The sequence below is a fragment of the Trichosurus vulpecula genome, chromosome 8 (genome assembly GCF_011100635.1).
Source record: "Trichosurus vulpecula isolate mTriVul1 chromosome 8, mTriVul1.pri, whole genome shotgun sequence".
In the NCBI taxonomy this organism is placed as follows: Eukaryota; Metazoa; Chordata; class Mammalia; order Diprotodontia; family Phalangeridae; genus Trichosurus; species Trichosurus vulpecula.
In genome coordinates, this window is record NC_050580.1 from 212118116 (window position 1) to 212139837 (window position 21722).

At 35.5% G+C, this 21722-nt stretch overlaps 1 protein-coding gene across 1 annotated transcript in view; it reads left to right on the plus strand.

The window, feature by feature from the left end:
• NAA30 (N-alpha-acetyltransferase 30, NatC catalytic subunit) overlaps positions 1-21430 on the plus strand; it is a 29392-nt gene extending 7962 nt beyond the window's left edge. The window contains exons 4-5 of the mRNA XM_036735767.1: positions 3484-3539; positions 17831-21430. Of these exons, the coding sequence (XP_036591662.1) occupies positions 3484-3539; positions 17831-17968 (194 nt within the window). The 3' untranslated portion in view covers positions 17969-21430. The remainder of the gene's footprint in view (positions 1-3483; positions 3540-17830) is intronic.
• Positions 21431-21722: the final 292 nt, after the last annotated feature.

A 21722-nucleotide genomic window follows, 5' to 3' on the forward strand; every position in this document is an offset into this window, starting at 1 on the left:
GTCCCTATTCCAAAGGATCTCATGGTTTTAATGGGGGGGGGGTGGGAGGGAGAGAACATACACAGAAAACCATGGGTACAAGGAAGGGAAAATGCTAGATGCAAAGGAGAGAGGCAGACAAAGTGCTAAGAGGAATGTGGAGGGAGAGATCACTGTTGGTTGGAGAAGATCAGGGAAGGCTTTGTGTAGGAACTGCCACCTGAGTTGGAACTTGAAAGAAGGCCTATTGAAGAGATTCTCTTCTAAGCCTCTGGAGAGCTTTTCCACCTATAAATGCTTTTGGAATATATTTAAGATGTTTCTAATACATGTTATAGATTTCACAGAGTCATGATTGTATCTTCTATACTTGTCCTTAAGGAAACTTTGAGTATACCTCAGATCTGGATAAAATTTTTGTTTTAATCACTAGCAACTCATAACTAGAAGGAAGACCCAGAAAGGTGGAGAAAAAATAAAAACTGATACATTCTACAATCTCAAACTTGTCTTTTTTGTGACTTGTCAAAAACATGTCCATATAACTTTAACTCGGTTTTATTTAGTTTTTTTGTGACAGAGGAATCAATAGGCAAGAGTTATCTGACCAATGTTTGACAGCTGAAGCAGGAATGATTAGGGATTGAACTTCCCAGAAATTCAATTCCACAAACCCATGTCTACTATTTCTAAGTCATTGGGCATAGAAAGAAGAAAAATAACATCCTTAATCTTAATTTTTTTTCTGGGAAGTGGAGAAGAGGTTAAGTGCATATATTAATTTTTAAGCTTTTGGCTAGTTAAGCCAATGGAGAATGATTCTATAAAGTGTCCTGGGAAAGTTAGGAAGGGGAAGATGTCTCTGCTGATTGGGGTGGGATCCTGGAAGGCATCTTGGAAGACCTGAGCTTGGCCTTGAGGAATTGAATGTAGGAGAAAGGGTAGTTTTTCCAAGCACAAGTTATGCTTATAAACAAAGATACAGAAATAGAAGGCAGAATGAGTTCGGACAACATTCCCAAGTAATTTCCATTGGCAACATGTGTGATTCTTCCTAGAGAACCTGATGATAGCTGTTTTTTCTGCCTTTGGGCTATGTTAATGTTTCACAGCTTGAGTATGAAGTACCATTGATGATGATGATGATGCTGATAGTTAGCAATTATAGAGCACTTTACAGGTTTCCAAAGTGCTCTGCAAATATTGTCTCATTTATCCTCACAAATGCTCTGGGAAGTAAGTGATATTGTCCCCATTTTAAAGATCAGAAACTTATGCAGGGTCAGGCAGCTACTAGGTGATACTGAATTTGAACTCTGGTCTTCTTGACTTCAGGTCTGGCATTCTATCCATTGTACCACCTACATGCCCCTGTTTCTGGTAACAAACCAAGAATTTTGGTTTTCTAAACCTGTTTCTGAGCTAAGTGTGCAAGCCAGCTTGAAAATTCAACATGATTGTAAATTTAACTTAGGGTGGACTGGAAAGTTATAAAGAAAGTTAAATTTTTATGACTTGGAACTTATTTTGTAGACAAAGACTGCTATTTTCTGTGTATTTAAGAAGAACTGGTTTAAAAAAAAAAAGACTGGTATCATTTGAGGAGGTCCAAGAAGTTAACTAAGTAATAGCTCTTTTGAACCTTTATGATCCTTTTGATATTATGGTCCTTTTTTGACTCTACTTAATCTTTGTACTGTTGACACATTTTTCAGAAAAATTCCAGAAAATTCCTTTGAAACCTGTTAATATAACTGAATATGAATGAAATTTTTGTTTAAATGTAAATTTTGTTTTTCCTAAGATGCAAATATGTCACTGATATAATAGGAAAAATTACATGCAGCTATATTAGTAAACAAGTAATTTCACCAATTATGTAGTATAATAAGGTAGTATAATTGTTTAGTGTAATAAGCCTTCCTGAAGTTTATTTAAAGGATAAATGAATGAAAAAGCATTTTTAAAGTGCTTACTAAGTGCCAGGCACTATGGAGGTAGAGAGGGGAAAGACACAATTAGAAAAGCAAGACAAAACCTCTTCTCAAGAAGCTGTTCCTCAAATTAGAGGAGACAACACATATAGGATGGTTCAGCTTCAGGGTGGATAGGAAGACCCCAAAGTTCTAAGGGTATAGCAGCAGAACAGATGACAAGGCCCAAGAGTATTTAGAATGAATTTGCAGGTCAGATGGCAGGGCCTGCAGCAGCATAGATCATAAAATCTGGAGTACCTTAGGATTCAGTAGTAGGGCGGATGATAAGGCCTGGTCTTGCCAAGACGATTGTAGTTGATAACTCCTAGCTCATCCAAGTGGTATGAGAAGCTATTTCTGCTCTGCAAGGCGGTGGGATTGGGGTAGGTGAACCTTAAGGATATGTCTTGGAAATTCTGGGTATCCTTTCTTCGGGATAGAGATGAGAGTGGAAGGGGAATTGGCAGAAGGTTGAAAGAGGACCCCATGGCTGTGCCTTACCTGGTGCCTTGGTAGGGTGTGTTGATTTTGAGCAAGTGGGAGGAGGGAGGGGAAAATTTAAGAAGGAAGAATCTTCTTTGTTAAGGACTCTAAAGTGGTATGTAAACAAACCAGTTTAGTTTTATTGTTTTAAATTTTATAACATGAGAAAATTATTATAAGGACATTTTAAACTTAAGACTCTTTTTGAAACTTTAATTATCAAAATATCAATAATCCTAGACCCACTGCACAGATTTGTCCTAACTAGCCTAGTGTTCATGAGATCCAGTGGTTTGTAGAATTTAAGGTCCAGTAAATCAACTAGGTGGCTCAGTGGATAGAATGCCAGGCCTGGAATCCCAAGACCTGAGTTCAAATGCAGCCTCAGACACTTACTATAGTTGTGTGACCCAGGGCAAGTCACTTAACCCTGTTTAGCTCAGTTTCTTCATCTGTAAAATGAGCTGGAGAAGGCAATGGCAAACCACTTCTGTATCTTTGCCAAGAAAACCCCAAATAGGGTCATAAAGAGTCAGGCATGACTGAGACAATTCAATGGGAGTCTATTTTAGGCCCTGCTCCCATCTCCAGTAAATCAGTTGGATCCTTATTTTTCTTTCGTGCTTCTGTCTTTCCAAAGACAATCATAGAGTCAGAACTGTTTCTTATCTGGAAGATTGGCTGGAATACTTCTTGTAACAGTACATAGGTCCCATGAATTTATGAATTTGAATCTTTGGAATCTCTTGGGGTTGCTGATTAGAGATTGTCAGCTTAACTTGGTGTTTAGCTACCTATGACTTATATAGTGTTTCACATGGTAGACAGTTCTACTGGTAGTAGATATAGGGACATACTTGGTCTAAGGTCTGTAAATTCAGACTTTAATATTACATATGCCTGCTGCCAATAAGGTAGTTTTTGAGGCTGCCTTCAATATAAACCTTGGTATTTTGTGTTTCTGCATTGTTCTGAATTGTGTAACTCAGACTTTTAAAGAAATACCTGTATTTTTACTTTGCTAACACTGAAATCTATATTCTAGGTACTAACTTGGTTAAGAAAGCTATTTATGCCATGGTTGAAGGAGACTGTGATGAGGTAAGTCTCTATGAACGTCTAATAGCCTAGTTTCCTGAGAGATTTAAATAATTTTAACTTATTACATGTGTGGGAAAATTAATAAATATTTTATACATTGAGATATTAATGGAAACATAAGTGAAAGTTTTAAGTAAGATTTGATGTAGGTATTTTCAATAAACATTTAAAAAAATTGGTTTCTTAATAATTATGTATAATAATAATCCTATGTATCTTTCTCAGAAAATTACTATCTCATTCTCACTTTTCATGGAAAAATATCATTTCAACCAAGGTAGCTTATATTGAATTTTTAAGTGAAATAATGTATGCAAAGAGCTTTGCAAACTTTAAAAAGCTATATAAATTTCAATTATTTTTATTATTCTAATTTAATTATATGTACTATCTTTAATTTCCCTGTAAATATTTTTTTTTAACAGTGGGGAAAACTGCCTACCCCAGAGACAGGGCTACCCAGACTTGAAAAACTTTTAATGGAAAACCTATAAAAATTGAAAAATACCTGCATAGCTCTCTGCATTTTTGCCTAAGATTGCATTTTTTTTTAATCTTCAGCACTTGATCTCTTGCCACATAGCAGGCATTTAATAAATGGTTATTGATGATGATTTTACCATTGTCATACTGCAGTGTTACTGTGAAATTACATGGCAGGAGATGGCAGTGAGTCAGTAGTCTGGAAGTATTTGTGTGTAAACTATAAGTTTACAAAGTACTTTCATGTTTTTTAACTCTTTTGATCTTTATAACAAACTTTTAAGATTGGAAAGGCAGGTGTTATTATCCTCATTTTGTAAATGATGTAATTGAGACTCAAGTTGAATGAGTCATCAAGATCATGTAGCTAGTAAGTAGCATCGAAATAAACTCAAAAAGCAATCTTCTAACTCTCATAACTATTCTGCCACTTCTGGTAGTGAGGCACAGTAGAAAGAGAACTGAGTTTGGAGGCAGAAGACTCAGCTGGGTTCTCATTCTTGCTTTGTTAATTACCCGCGTGTATATCATTGAATGAGTCACTTTACTTCCCTAGGCTTCAGATTGATTTGATTATACCTAAAGTGAAGGTGATTTCTAAGATCCTTTGTAGTTCTATATCTTTATGATCCTAAGAATTTAGAAAGAGATTCAAAGGGGAATGGTGACGTCAGATTGAGGTAGTAGTTTTCTAAAGAAGACAGATCATAAAGGAAGGGAACCTTTAATTTGAATAAACATTTCTCCACTTTGCCCCACTTTTGCAAACCATTTTGTAAAACACTAGGGAATTTTTTTCCCCTGCAGGTTTATCTTCCTGATTACATAGTTTGTATAGGTTACTAGTGGAAATTGGATTTTGAGGATGCCCAAAAAAAACATGCTTATATATATATATAGCAGAAAAAAACATCCTGAGATTTGAAATCATTTGTGGATGAAACTATTTAAGTAGATAATTCACATATAGGGAATTTTAACAGTTGACTACATGATTTAAAAAATTATGAAATTATGCTTTAAGTTCAGTAAAGACATTATGACTGGCAACTGAAATTTTTAAGGTGAAAACTGAAGATCATTGATAAGTAGGAGGCTCTGGTTTTGCATTACAGCCTTGCTGGCTTGATCACTTTATTAGGAAAACAAGTCAGATTTTATATTCATATATAACAAACAGGTTGGAGAAGACTTCTGAATGGCAGAATATACTCTAATCTCCTGATAGGGAAGAGAGGTAATTTCCAGGGACTACCTAGAAAACAAGGAATATTATCTTAGTGAATGTTATAAATCCCCTACTCTTAGGCATTGCTTTTTTTTTCCTCTTGGCTTTGGTTTGTATGGTTAATGCATAAAGTTTTTTTAATGTTCTGAAAAGTTTAGTTGGAAAATATGGTTTCATATGAATGTTATATCTTATGTTTGTTTTGTGTTTTATCATAAAGTCATTATTCATCATCTGTGGTTTATTTTTCTATTGCTTTTAAGCCAACAATCATTAATACTTAATGGTTGAAATGTGAAAAACTCCATGGGTTGTACACTGTTGTAGATGTTTGTAAATTGAGGGACTCCTTTTAAAGTTTAAGTGATTCTTTTTCTGGTTTGGACAATTTTCCCATTCCACTCCTATGGGACTTTTCCCATTTCATCTAAGGACTTCAAGATGGCAATTTTTAAAAATTCCAAGTGAAGGAAGGTACAGATTTGAGGTGAATTTGTGGACTAGTTCATTAGAGTCCCAGCAAATGGCTTTTAATCATACTTGGTTTCTGAGTGGAATTCTACTATATCTCACTTTATTGGTAGAAAAGTTTGAGAAGTTGTGAAATTTTAGGGATTTAGTCTGAAAAATGTGAGAAAGAAAGGACAACCCACACCATAAGAAAAAATGTGAGGAAGATTTTAAGTAGGCAAAAACAAGTTGCTCTGTTGTAGTCAGAACCTTTAACAGCCTAAAAATAATAGGGAATTTATTTGTAGAGCAGAGGTTCTGTAACAACAATGTTGCTTGCAGCTGCTGTGGCTGTGTAAGACCAACAATGCCAGCACACAGGAGGGCTGCTAGCACAGGTCCTTTGATCTGCTTTTCTAAGGAAAGCAACTTTAAAGGGTCAACAGTCTCAGTTTAATTAATCATACATATATCATTCACTTAGTTCAGGAGAAAAAGTCAGCACCCTGAACTTCAGAATAAATACAAACAGAAACTACAAACGGATCAACAGACAGGCTTTGTCTGATCAACACATCATCACATACATAGTTACCAAAAAGAGAAGCACCAGCATCTAGGTTTTCAAAGCCAGGGGGCTATTAACAATGGCTACCCACAGTCTCATCTGGTCAAATCACACAACATTCTTCCAGTGAGTGAGAGCCCCAAAACAAAACACCAACCTCAGATCTTATATACCCTTCTCAGGGTGAGAGGGCATCACAACCATACGACTCAAACCTATGTGAACTAGGCATTCTTGTTTCCTAAGTAAATCAAAGACTCTTGATTTGATCAAAGAAACAAAAGACAATAAAAAGTCCACTTTGCTTGCCACTACATTTAAAAGGTAAGACTCATCAAAGGTACTTGATTACCTTAGCATTCTAAAAGAGAAAACAAAAAAGTCCTGCCCTAAATACCATAACAGGTTCCCAAACTTATCTGGCCTACTGCGCCCTTTTACAGAATTACTCAGCACCCCCCTGGAAAGCTACTTTCTTTAACCCTTAAATGTTTTGGGTTTTTTTTTTTCTGAAACTTGTGTCATTTCAAAAAATGTGAAATGACACATATTAGATTTAATAATTTGTTGTAAATTTGTGATGTTTTTCCTGCATCGAAATTTTGATGACATTGCATCATGTAACCATATAGTATTATATTGTAAACAAGTCATTATATACACATATTCTTGCCGTTGCATGCTGGACTTCCCAACTACGTGCTACATACTCACCTGCCAACACTCACTTGTTAACAGCTGTCAGCAGACTTGACCACTAATAGGTTATAATTTGCATTTCGTGTGTTTATTTGGAAAATAATGTAATCACTACAACTTCAACTCTGTTACACAACAGATGAAACATGTACACACAGTTTTTCAAAATTTTCTTCTCTTTTTTCCTTATGCTTCCACCACCCCCACTTGTCCCCGAGGCTGCTACTACTCCCTGGATTGTTCCAGTGCCCCCCATTGAGTGGTATCACCCATTTTGGGACTCTGTGAGAAATAATCTTGTGTTCCAGATTGTGGTAGTCCTATGTATAATCTTAACTATTAGGTGTGGAGCCTTTGAATGTAACTCTATGTAGAAAATAGTCCCTTAAACATCAGTCATATGAAAATTGATGAAACTTGCACCTCAGTGTTCATGACCTTATGATATAGTCACTTTGGAATAGCCATAAATTAAAAGAGTTCTTCTACAACTAAAGTTTAGAGATCTAAATTACATATACAAATAAAGTGAGATAAGTGAGATGAATGGTTCTTTAGAGATATTATGGGACAGGACAACCTGCTGATTAGAGAATGTCACTTTATCAAGGAATCTTATGCCTAGTTCTATGAATTGGCCTTTTTAAAAAAAAATGAGTAGATTCCCAGTTTGGAGTTCATTTTCTTCCTCACCAATTATTAATTATAGAACTTTTTATGCTTAAAGGGGACACTGCTAAACCTGCCCAAACCCTTTATTTTACATATGTGGAACCAAGACTTGGTGGTTAAGTAGCTTGTCCAAGGTCATAGGTTTAGAAAGTCCTTAGTACAATGATTTTTTTTCTCTATACCTTTCATAGATTTAGAAAGTTTTTATTCTTTGTCAAATATTTGCATATATAGATTTTTCTCAGGGGCTACCGGAAAACTGGTACGTTGACTTGTTCATTCATAAGAAGTTTTTGAACGCTTACCACATGCCAGATGTAAGTTGCTTCATATCACCCCTGAGTAGAGTAAGAATGCCAAGAAATAAGAGAAACTTGAAGGACAAGCTTCAGTATGAATGAAAAAATTTGAAAGATTACAATGTAGAAAAGTAAAAACTTGTTACATTTGCAGAAGTATTGGCTATTCAGATTACTTTTGACAGAAACAAAATTACCCGTAAGAATATGTAGTCTAAGAACGACCTTGAAAGTTTTGATCTCCAAGAATATAAAGGCCACTTACTCATCAAGTTGGATGATTGACTATAAATAATGTGTATTTTTGTCTTTATTAGCTTAGTTGAACTTTACCCAAAAAGTTAAGGAATATGAATCCATAGACACTTTGATTACTCTAGAAAATTTTCAGCATTGTAAATCCAACTGGTCAAGCCATCTCAATTCCTCCCTGCCTTTTTCTTTTTTTTACTCCACATTTGCTCGGTCAGTTTAGACCTTAGCATGTTCCTGTAGCCAAAGATATTCAGCATTTACCCACAATCACCGTCTCAGGGTCAGCCAACCAAAAGGAATTGGAGGAAAGAAACCTTTTAAATAAATTTTAGATTGGCTTACCTAATTCCTGTTAAAACTATGCATGCAATAGCTATATTGATTCATTTGGGAAGTGAAAATTTGATTGAATTTTGTGTGACTATTCCTGTTATATTGTAGAAGTATTTGGTTTTTTGTTTGTTTTTTTTTTTTTTGCTTGCAAGGGTAGACTTCTGTTCTTATAAGAATAGAGTTCTGTGTCTATATACTTTTAAACATAATTACATTTGACCTTTATGTAGACTTTTTAAAAATTTAATATATATTATTAACATATTCTATTTCTTTTTTAATCTACATAATCAATAAACACAACAATCACTAATTTGTAACACTGGTTTATATCCACTGTGTAAATACTTAACACTGAAAATTTAATATTTTCCTCTGAGAGATGACAATGAGCTGGCTCCAGTATAACCCCATTCCTTATCTCACTGTGCTCAGTCCCAGAGTGAGGACAATGGTTGTGATCCACAAATGGATAGAAGAAGACATCTGTTTAAATATGTTTACGTACATATAAATATATGTATATATGTATGTATACACATATATATACCATATATACATATATGTGTGTACAAAAAAATATATATACACATACATATATATTTTATATATGTGTATATATATATATATATAGAGAGAGAGAGAGAGAGAGATACTGTTACTTATCCTTTACATGATGACAGGTATCATTCACTGCCTGTGCATCAGTATTTTCACCTATGTGTGCTTCTCCCATGACATTTACCCTGACTCTCCTTGGTGGTTTATATCCTGTCACTGTGGCATTGATACCACTGGGGGTTTCATGTGACTCCAGTAGCCCAACCCCATGCTGTTCTGTGCCAGAAGGCTCACAAGGGGAGCCCCATGCAAACACTGACCAATTTGATTGGAAATCTCCCCCTCTGGGCACTGGGAACAAATGAAGCAAGAGACAGGTTCTCCCTCCTTACTTGTCTTCCTGTATCCAGGGCCACAGCTGTCACTGCACACAGATGGGGGGACCTTTTCATGCTTCTCTTGATTCTTGTGTTTGAAAGTCAAATTTTCTATTCACCTCTGGTCTTTTCACTGAGAAAGCTTGAAAGTCCTCTATTTTATTGAAAGTCTATATTTTGCCTTGGAGAATGGTACTCAGTTTTGCTGGATAGGTGATTCTTGGTTTTAATCCTAGCTCCATTGACCTCTGGAATATTGTATTCCAAGCCCTTCGGTCCCTTAATGTGGAAACTGCTAGATCCCGTGTTATCCTGATTGTTTTTCCACAATACTCAAATTGTTTGTTTCTGGCTGCTTGCAGTATTTTCTCCTTGACCTGGGAGCTCTGGAATTTGGTGACAATGTTCCTAGGAGTTTTCTTTTTGGGATCTTTTTGAGGAGGCGATCTGTAGATTCTTTCAATTTCTATTTTACCCTCTGGCTCTAGAATATCAGGGCAGTTCTCCTTGATAATTTCTTGAAAGATGATATATGGGCTCTTTTTTTGACCATGGCTTTCAGGTAGTCCAGTAATTTTTAAATTACCTCTCCTGGATCTATTTTCCAGGTCAGTGGTTTTTCCAGTGAGATATTTCACATTGTCTTCTACTTTTTCATTCCTTTGGTTCTGTTTTATAATTTCTTGATTTCTCATAAAGTCACTAGCTTCCACTTGTTCCAATCTAATTTTTAAGGTAGTATTTTCTTCAGTGGTCTTTTGGACCTCCTTTTCCATTTGGCTAATTCTGCCTTTCAAGACATTCTTCTCCTCATTGGCTTTTTGGAGCTCTTTTGCCATTTGAGTTAGTCTATTTTTTAAAGTGTTGTTTTCTTCAATATTTTTTTCAGTATTTTTTGGGTCTCCTTTAGCAAGTCATTGACTTGTTTTTCATGGTTTTCTTGCATCATTCTCATTTCTCATCCCAATTTTTCCTCTACTTCTCTAACTTGCTTTTCCAAATCCTTTTTGAGCTCTTCCATGGCTTGAGACCAGTTCATGTTTTTCTTGGAGGCTTTTGTTGTACACTCTTTGACTTTGTTGACTTCTCATGGCTGTATGGTTTGGTATTCTTTGTCACCAAAGAAAGATTCCAAAGTCTGAGACTGAATCTCAGTGCGTTTTCGCTGCCTGGCCATGTTCCCAGCCAACTTACTTGACTCTTGAGTTTTTTGTCAGGATGTGATTGCTTGTAGAGCAAAGAGTACTTTGTTCCAAGCTTGAGGGGATGCGCTGTTGATTTCAGAGCTATTTCTATACAGCCAGCTCTGCCACACCAGCACTCCTCCTTCCTCAAGAACCACCAACCCAGACCTGACGCAAATCTTAAGCAGGCTCTGCACTCCTGCTCTGATCCGCCCCTTAATTCCTCCCACCAGTTGGGCCTGGGGCCAGAAGTAACTGCAGCTGTAGTTCTGTAGCTGCACCTCCCCTGCTGCCCCTGGGGTGGTGGCCGAACCACAAACTCTGTCCCCCGAAGCTTTTCCCACTAACCTTTTCTGTTGTCTTTGGTGTTTGTGGCTTGAGAAGTCTGGTAACTGCCATAGCTCACTGATTTCAGGGCTCTAGGGCCTGTTCCACCCAGCTCCCTGTCTGGTTGGTCCTGCCGCTGCCCACGCTGAGCTCTGCTCCCCTCTGCATGCGCAATAGACCTCATCCAGCAACCATCCAGGCTGTCCTGGGCTGGATTCCTGCTTCCCTCTGCTATTTTTTGGGTTCTACAGTTCTAGAATTTGTTCAGAGCCATTTTTAATAGGTTTTTGGAGGGACCTGGCAGGGAGCTCACGCAGGTCCCTGCTTTCCAGTCGCCATCTTGGCTCCCTATATATAGATTTTTAATGTATAACCACCATTAAAATGGCAGACAGTAACATACCATTAATTTATACTTTTGATTTGTTCTGAAAAATTAATCAGAATTACTCAAGGTGTATCCATGGATAAATAACAATAGGGTAAATTAAGCTCTGAAGAATTATCACTTATGCTTTTAACGCAAGGTCAGCAACAACCTGAGTCAAAGACACCAGTGACTTCCAGAAGATGTTGTGATGTATTACATTAAAAAAGTGAAATGTGACCATACAATATAAATGAATGAAAAGTTATAATGTAAAAAGAGAAAAATTGGTCTTAAAACAAGGGGTTATATGGCTTTATAAATATGAAATGAATTAATCGTGTGAAGCTTTGGCTTGGAATTGACCATGTAACAATAGGCTCTAGTTGTGACTGATAAGAATGTATCCATATACATGTTCTTGCCCCTAAACTTCCTAGAAAGGAGTAGAAAGCTTAATAGGTGATTGACCAACTTGACAAATAAGTATTTCTTTTTCCAATTGCAAACTTCTTAATACATATGCATTTTTAGAAGACATGGAGTATATTGGAAAGGACACTGGACATGGAGTCAGAAAACTTGGGTTTAAATTTCAGCCTTATCAGTTAGATATGTGATCTTGCACAAATCATAGGAATATAGATTTGGACCTCAGAGGTCCTCAGTCCATCACACTACTTTACTGATGAGGAAAATAATAATCAACTAACTTGACTTGCCCAAGGTCATATAGGTAGTGAGTGGTGGCAGAGCTTAAATTTGAACCTTAGTCTGCTGGCTCCAAACCCTTAATTTTTTCCATCATATCATACCATACCGCTTCTCACTTAAACTCTTTGATCCTCAGTTTCCTAATGTGTGAAGTCAGGATACTAACACTTATACTCTCTACTTCAAGCTGTTGGGAGGATCAGATGAGAGAATTTTTTTTAATGCATTGTAAGCCCTATATTTAATTTCACGAATTGGTCATTTTATTGGAGTGTATACTGTACACCAGTGAAAATCACCATCTTTTCATGTGTCGTATAGATAGACTTCATGAGTTCTGTGACTTCATCCCCTCCCCACCCCACACCCTCCCTGGCCACTGCACCCAATCACTTATCGACTAACCTCTGTACTTAGCTAGGTTGGTCCTTGGATGATAATCGCAGCCCTCTACCAGGCCCATGCACTGTACTTTTATATCTTGGGGGTGATTGGGTAGAGATTTCAAATACCTTAAGGTGGAGAATAACGCTTGAAGTGCTATACATGTGAAAGCTGTGGTTATTATTAGCTAAGGTGTTCCAGAAGTTTTAGTATAGTTTTAGGATATAAAAACTTAAAACTACATTAAGATTTTAAGTATACCCTGTATAGTTATTTTCTGTAAAAGGTTAAATTTCTAAAATGTTTTGAAATCAGAGATTTAAAAAAAAATAAAAGTATACATTCAGATTATTTTAACATCCAAACCTACATATCTATGACTATAGAAAATTAAAATTTCTAATGAATTTTAAGTTATATATTGCATGATTTTGTAATACTTTTGAATTAAAATGCCAAAAGCCTTTATTTTTCTTGTCATGTACAATATTTTTAATGTCCCAATTTGTGGTGCCTTCCTCTTATATTTTAATTCTAAGCAAAAAAAAAAAAATGCAGTTTTTTTTTTTTTAAACAAGAGGCTACATACATCAGTTCTGAAGAGGAATTTCTCCATGCTTTTGATGGTACATGCTGACCTGTTGTACTGTGTTGCCAATTTTCTATTCAAATCCTGGTCTATTTCCTAAAACACAATTTACCTTAGCTAATGCTGTTTTCAGTAATAGAAAAGATCATGCAGAAGACATAAGGCAACTGTTTCCGACAGTCTAAACTAGACTATATATAACAAGCATTAGAAGAGGATATACTATATAGGGACACTAATATTGTACGATAGAAGTTTTGCTTAGTTTGGAGTCAGAAGTCCTGATTTTGAAGATTTGCTCTACCCTGCGTAACCTTGGGCAAATCACTTAGTTATTGGATGGACCTCATACTTAACTATAAAATGAGAGGATTGGATTAGATGACCTTCCAGCTCTTAATCTATGACACACTGATCCTGATTGAAAGGAAGATTTTCGGAAACATTTTAGTTAGAGTTGTAACAAACTTAAGGAGGAAAAGGCCCACGTTATTTTTACCGTGTTACAGCACAATTCTATTTTATATTTAAGTAAACCCTTAACCAAAAATACACATATTTTTTATTTATTCTCCCTCCTTGACAAAAACAAAACACCAAATACTTGTCTACAAAACGAAAGCATTAGGCTAGTAGTCTTTGAGGTTATTTCTAACTCCAAATTCTATGATTTCATGAAATAGATTTATTGATGCAATATAGTTTAGTTTGCTAGAGCAGGAACAGAATAAAGTAGGTTGTTGTGTTATTTTTTTAAACCAGGCTGCAAAGTATTGTATTAGCTCATTAATTAGGGAAAATGATGATATAATATCTCTTCTGAAAATAGAAATAACCAGGAATCTTGCTTTAACACCATTCATTATAAAGTAGACTTCAGTATAAAGCAGATTTGTTCATGATCAAAGAACTTCATTGGGGTATAGTTCATCTATACAGTAATCTTGTACCTTGGACCCTAAAAATATAGCTGTTCTGTAAAACCATGATTTCAGTAATTTTTATTAGTCATATTGTTAATTAGTGTTTTACAAAAATTTTATTCTGTTTTCTTTAGTGCCTGAAATTGATGACATTCCTTGGGAAATTCTATGTGTGTGTTAGGAAATTTTATATTTTGTTGAAGTTAGCTACATAACTTATTTAGGGGACTGTTCTTTATTTGAGCAATCTATTAGGATGCCAACAAATCTGAGTTTCAGCGCTTAACCACATTTCAGAATAGATGACTTGCCAGGTATAGGGAGGCCTTTTGGATTCTGTGTCAAATTAGCTTCTTTTTATGCAATTTTTAGTAACTTCAAATGAGTATTATAAATTGTAGACAAATTGTAAAGCATTAATGAAATGCTGTCAAGATTCAATCAAAGAGCTCCTCTTTTGTCAGTGACGTTTATATGAGCTCCTTAAGGACTTCTAAGCTGTTTTTTCCCAAAACTGAGATTGTCATTTTTGTTTGTTTAATCCATTCTCTCACTAAGAACTGCAATTTTAGCATTTCTCAGCATTTCTCTTAATTGTTTTGATTTGGTACTCTTAATAATGACCATATGACAGGATTTCAGCGAAGGATTTACCCAGTCTTCTAATGGATAGTACAGTTCAGATTGATGGAAATTCAATTATGTCCCTAATATCAGAATTTCAAAAAACAATTTTTATCAATATTTATTAAATGCCTACTATGTGCCAGGCAGTAATAGGCAGTGAGGATACAGTAGAGTGAAGCAATTCCTACTCTCAAGAAATGTAAATTCTAACAGGGGAGGCGTGTGTGTGTGTGTGTGTGTGTGTGTGTGTGTGTGTGTGTGTGTGTAGACTATACAGATTAAATGTGTAGAGATTAAACATAATACTTAAATACATCAGAGAGAGAGTTGTAGTTGTTGTGGGGATCAAGAAAGGCTTGATGTTAGAAAGTAGTGCTTGAAAGTGTCTTGAAAGATATAATTCTGTGAGGGAGAAGTGAGGAGGAAGTGCACACAAGCCAGGCAAGGGGAATGACCAAGGCAAAGGCATAGAGAGTGCCTTGTGTGAGGAGCAGAGAAGCCAGGTTAGCTGGATTGCAGAGCATGAGAAGGGGATGTATAGGAGGGTTAGGAAGATAGGTTGGGACCAGGATGTGAAAGACTTTGAAAGCTAAACATAGGAGTTTATATTTGATCTTAGAGACTAGAGAGTCACTGAAGTTTATTGAGTAGAGAAGTCACATGATCAGGTCTGTACTTAAGGTAAATTACTTTGTCAGTTGTGTGGAGGATAACCTTGAGGCGGGAAGATCAGTTGGTTGTTGCAATAATCTAGGCCAGAGATATTGAGGACCTGAACTAAAGTGGTTCCTTGTATGAGTAGAAAGAAGGGGTCATATGTGGGAGTTGTTAATGGTGGTAGTTGCAGTATTTGGCAAATGATTAGAAATTTGGGGTAAGGGAGAGTAAGAGGGTAACACTGAGGTTATGAACCTGAGAGACTGAAGAATGTGGTGCCTTCATCAGAAATGGGGATGCTCAGAAGAGAGGTGGGTTTAGGAGAAAGTGGAATGAATTCTGTTTGAACATGGTGAATTTGAGATGTCTCTGGAATATAGTTTGAAATGTCCAATAGGAAGTTAGTAAGGGGAGGCCTGAAGCTTGGGGAGAGTCGCAATATATAGATCTTTAAATCATATGCATAGTAACCAAACCCATAGGAGCTGATAAGATCCTCAAGAGAGAAAAGAGAAGAGAACCTCAGACAGCATGTGGGGGCATACCCACTGTTTGAGGGCTTTCCAGCAGAGACTGGAGAGAGTAATTATACAGTAGGAGAACCAGGAGAAAGTAGAGTTATGAAGACTAGGGAGATGTGGCTGCTGCTGCTACTACTGCTTGAGGTTTTGGGTTTTTTCCCCCAAGAAAATTTTTAAATTGGTATTTTAAAAATAAACAAATTCCTTGTAGGATATGTTTTGCTTTGGTTTTGACACTGAATAAAAGGACTCAAGATCATATATTTGGATTAAAAATTGGAAGGGACCTTATAGGCCTTGAGTTCAACCCATTCATTTTAGAACTAAGGAAACTGAGGCCCTGAGGGGAGTACGTCCCCGTCCCCCCCGCTCCCCGCCAAGTGACTTTTCCAAGGTCATAGAAGTAGGGATAGAGCTGAAAATCTAATCTGAATTTTATTTTGCCTTTTTTTTTTTTTTTTTTTTTTTTTGCAGGGGGAAGGCAGGGCAATTGGTTAGGTGACTTGCTTAAGGTCACACCGCTAGTAAAGGTGTCAAGTGTCTGAGGCCGAATCTGAACTCAAATACTCCTGATTCCAGGGCTCTGCTCACTGCGCCACCTAGCTGCCCCTCATTTCACTTTTAATGTTTACAAATGCGAAGTGCCTGAAATTTTAAAAATTACATTCTTAAGAACACATTGACTTATCAGTGATCAGTTGATTGCTTGTGCAGTGCAAGTCTGTGCTCAGTACTAAAATCTTACTTTGGGCTTTACTGTCAAGAATGGGAATAAGTAATTGATCTTCATGTGCTTCTAATTTTTCACATTTTCCGTAATGAGACTTTTAAACCCGAAGGTTTAGATACCCTCTAATCCAACCCCTCTCTTTGTATAGAGGAACTAAGTTCTGTAGCAGAAGGCAGTGAATCTGCCCCCAATCACATAACTGATTAGTGACAGTTTCCTATTTCTCTCTTCATAACTTTTGATTTTGTCATACTAGTTCTTTCATAAACAATCTCCTTTTCAAAAGTACAAAAAATAAAATTATTAACCTAAAGTAATAATAGAACCTAGTAGGAGCACAAACAGTGGATTTCACATTGCTTTATCTATTTCAGGACTTGGAAATGAATGAACTGGTGGTCAATAAAGGAGATTGTTAAAACCTATAAAGTTTTTCCCCATGCCAGCCTGACAAATCCTTTTTTTTCTTTGATTGATTAGTAATCATTACCTCAGAAGTCATTAAGCTATATAAATCAGCTCTTTATACGCTGCATATACTGATGGTGGTGAAAAGTATAAAAACATTGACCCAGTAAAGCAATAGGTTCTCTTCTGAAAAGGTATCTCTCATTCGTATATTAGGATGTGATTCAGCCCACATTTTTGCTTCAAGTTTGGTGATTAATTTGGGTAAGTTAACATTATAGGTGCTGTTTATTCCCCCTGAATTTATAGATGCTAGTCTGGATATTACTTTATATGTATGAATATTCTCTTAAGGGACTCTTCTTCAGTGACCGTTGCTGAGCTCAGTGTTATATGAAGTATATTGGAGAGAACTTTATATGCTACATTTTGAAGTTTTTAGTTGGTTCCTTTGCACTGACAAAAGGAATTGAATTGGAGCATTACTTTTGAATTCACCTTTTTATAGTAAGATGAAATTCATAAAAAGAAAAGCACAAGAAAATTATAATGAACAGTTCAGGTGGCCAGGTAGAAGTCTTGTGCTATCTTTCTATTAAATTTTGATATGTTTATTTTCCAGGCAAATCTGTTAGTCTTTGGGTAAAATTGTATTTTGTTAGAGGAAATACGTAAAATTAACTAAAGTATAGAAATAAGGATAACTACTTATGTCTTCTTTCTCCTTTTTCCTAAACTGTTTTGCCTTCTGAAAGTTTTTAATGAAAGAAAAATGTGTAAACTGCGTTGACTTGCTATTATAGGCATTCAGATCACTAATACTGAGTAACTGTTTTGTGCAATGTAGTCAGATTTTGTTCAAGTCAGACAATTAAGTTTTCACATCATGTTACTTTTTGAAACAACTAATAAAGCTTTTTCTTATTTCTTTGAAGGTTGTCTTGGAAACGGAAATAACAAATAAATCTGCTTTGAAACTTTATGAAAATCTTGGTTTTGTGCGAGATAAAAGGCTGTTCAGATACTATTTAAATGGAGTTGATGCACTGCGTCTTAAACTATGGCTGCGTTAAAAGAAACTATCACATGAAGGAACAACTTCCAACAGCGCACAGTCGGCCTTTGCATGCAATGCAATTTGTACAGAATTGCTTTGCAGGTGGATTTCATAATTTCCATGCAGCTCTTACCCGTCAGTGTCTCATTTGAGTGTCGCACATATTTGTTGCACTATGGCATGGCACATTTGTTCTGAATTAAAGATTGTTTCAAACTTCAAGAGTTCTTTTGGTACCAGCGAGATGTGCCAGTTGCTAGCCAAGATTTGTTTGTTCATTTGCAAGTCTACTGACAACGTTATATACACAGTGAACATTTTATCGCAGAACCTGTATGTGGAACCTAATTTTTGTTCCTGAAAAAAGCCAATTTAGATTGTAAAATTCTCTAAGTATACTAACATTTCATACAAAATTTGCCATAGTTTTCTGGGGGGAGGGAAAGCTTCAATTTTAGGTTTTATTTTTCAATATTGAATTTTCCATTTTTGAATATTGGTACCTCAGTGATTAGTGAATGAAAAAAGTGTATTGTAGGGTGGGGTGTGTGTTACAATGAGTAACAGTAACAATTAAATTGCGTCTCCCAGTGCCTGTATAAATAAGTATATTTGTCTTCATCTCTAATTTTTTAGTGCATGCCTCCTTTTTATTTCCTTTTAAAATGTCTTTGCAAGAAAACTGCTTTTATTTAAATTCTGAATTTGATAATAAATTATTTCAGATTTTATAATTTGGATACTTTTCCCAGGCAAGAGACAGAACTATTCTTATACAACAAAAAATAGAAGCTGTTTGGAAATTTCTTGAGTAGTTACTAAAAAGGGATGGGGGGAAAGCGGTTGGGAACTTGAAGGCTCCAGTAAATTGCTGGGTTTGGATGCACTTTTTCTTTTTGATAGGGATTTTTGGAAAGGAATAGAAAATTAATGTAAATTGGTATGATTTTATTTAATCAAAATTATTGCTATGAGCTGTGAGAAACAGCTTTTATAAAGCAGTTGGAACTTTTTTCACTTGATTTGGATTCAGATTGCTTCGGTGTTCTAAAAATGCTTTAATTTTCAGTTCTTGGTCTTGGAAATAAATTTCAAGGTGTATTTTATCTATTTCAGCTGCTTTTTTTTTCCTCTAAACTATGTGAGCAAGTTCTGGGGGAGGATCTATCTTTTTTTTTCCCTCCTAAAACAAAAAGGGAGAAGAGTATACATCCTTTTTTAAAATGAGTTACATGGATTTTGTAAAACAAAAAACAAAACCCATCAATCATGGTGAGTGATCACCATGTGATCCACCAATCATCATTGGTCACATTGTGTTTTGCTAACTTGTTGATTGGCATGATATAACAGCTTGTTAAGATAAATTGATTGTTATTCGATTTTAGCAATAAACCAATATTGGTTTATTTCTATAACTGGAAAACCTAAGTATCCATGGAAAGGGATGCACTCACTATGAAGAATGTTCTATAGAAAACATACTTTTTTCAGAATTCAGATTTGCCTTACTATATACTGTTAGGATTTGGTTTTAATTTAATTGTTATTTTTTTAGTCACTATAATTACTGTACTTTTAAAAAAACACCCTACCTCCATTAACATTTGAAAAAGTTCCACTTTCAAGAAAAAAAATTTTTTTAAAGGAAAGCTACTCTTTGCTCAGTTCAGTGTATTTGAAGTGAACAAGCACTTTTCAAATAAAATTTTCAGTTTATATGTATGGTGAAAAAAATTTTTTTAATTCTGCTGGTAGGATCATTTGTCTTAGTTTTAAAGAGATGTTATTAAAAGTGCCCAATCCTATTAGTCTGGTGCCACTTTTAAAGGCTTCATACACAGAACAACAAGTACAATAAAAAATAGGATTGGTGCAGATGAACCCACATAGCATTGTCAGCATGACAACCTTTAGAACAGACCATTTTTTAAGGATAAGCAGTCAGTCAGTTTCCATTTAGGCCCTGGCATTTAATGATAAGAATAGTACCAATCATAGTGGTACTTTGTATGTTTTAACTATAAAGGGAAGTTGAACTGAAATAACAGACTGATTGCCCGAAAGTCCATAAACATTATCAGTTCACTACTTTTTTTTTTTAATTGATGGTTCAGAGCTGAATGCTGTTATAAGCTAATGAATATTCAGTGTGATTAGACCACTGTCACGCACAGTGGTAAAGAAGGCAAGATGTTTGTATACACAAATCAGACTAGAATTTTAACTTGTCAGACCAGTGAAATAATGGATGTAGACCTTTTTTCTTTCAGTTTGACCAGTTTCACTGAACTGACTGAATCGGTTGTCTTGGCATTATGTACACAAAGCCTTAATTACATGACTGAGTTCAAAAGTCACATGGTTATACAATTCAACATATTCCATGCATACTTGTTACATATTTTTATCTGCACAAAAATTTTGCCCAGTCAAAACTTTTGAACTGTAACAACCCACTATCAAAATTAAAATCCCATTCAATTCAAATCATTTTAGCATTTAGAATTGTTTTTTTAATACATTAGGGTTTTCCTCCAATTTCGCAATATTAGCTATCCATTATTTTGAGGTGTTGGACTTTCATTTGAATATAATTATAGTTCCATTGAGTTTGTATTTACAAATGACATTGAAAATCACATAACTAAAACTGAGCAAAATGGGTACAACTTTCTTTTAAAACAGTGCTGCCTATTGAAGATTGACAGTTTGACAGTTTTCACAGCCTAACATAGTTTCATTACAGGCTATAAAGAAGCTGTACGTATTAGCATTAAAGAAGCTAAAATGGGTATGTACTGTTCGTGGTTGATGTGTGATCTAATTGTAATTCTCCTTGCATTAAGATCAGACAATTCATAAGCCCCCAGTTCAGAAAACATTGCATAGTATTTCAGGTTAAAACTAGCAACAACAAATTATTAATTTCCTTTTTTGGATTTGGTTTTAAGGATTTCCCTCTCCTGTTTTCTCCCCAACAATCTCCCCATTTGTTTGACAGGTATACACAAAGGAGTTCGTCTCTGTCACTTAGGTTTTCACTTTATGTCTCACTGTATCCTGGCATTGGCTGACATGTATAAGTCTGGATATGTGTATTACAATGCCCCCAAATCATGAAATTCCTCATTTTCCAGTAGTGGAGACATGGTCTAATTGGCATAGTGCATCAAAATTATTTTTCATTGCACCATGACATCACTAAAATTGAGTGCTGTAATGTTACAGGGCTGTCAGGTTTGTAAAAACATAACCATAAATTATATTGGAGTTGGATATGAGTTGGGTATCTATAAAATATCACGTGTATTTCAAAAATATTGAACTGCTGTTTGATGATAATGCTGCATTATTTTCTTCTGTTCCTTATCCTTTGGAGAAAGGGATTAAAATGAAGTTTGAAATGTGCAAGCTGTCTAAACAAGATGCAGTCAAATAAAACATGGTTAAGTTGTGTTTGCATTTTTCTTTTAAATGCAGATGTGTTCTTATTTGTGATCTGGAAATTTCATTTTTGTCAGGAGAATGTCCCGACCCTTCCCCACTTTTACTCTTTCTTAAATGAAATGAAGACTTGCTTAGGAAAACAAAATTAATCATTAACTTTCTACTTAGAGTAGTTTTACTTAAGTTGGGTAATCATTTTGAATATTAATTACATGAGCTTAATTTTCCAAAAGGAGTACATGAAATATGAGCCATCCACATCGAGTATTAATAGGTTCTGCAGGATGCTTTTGCTGTGCATTTAACTCTCAATTGCTTCT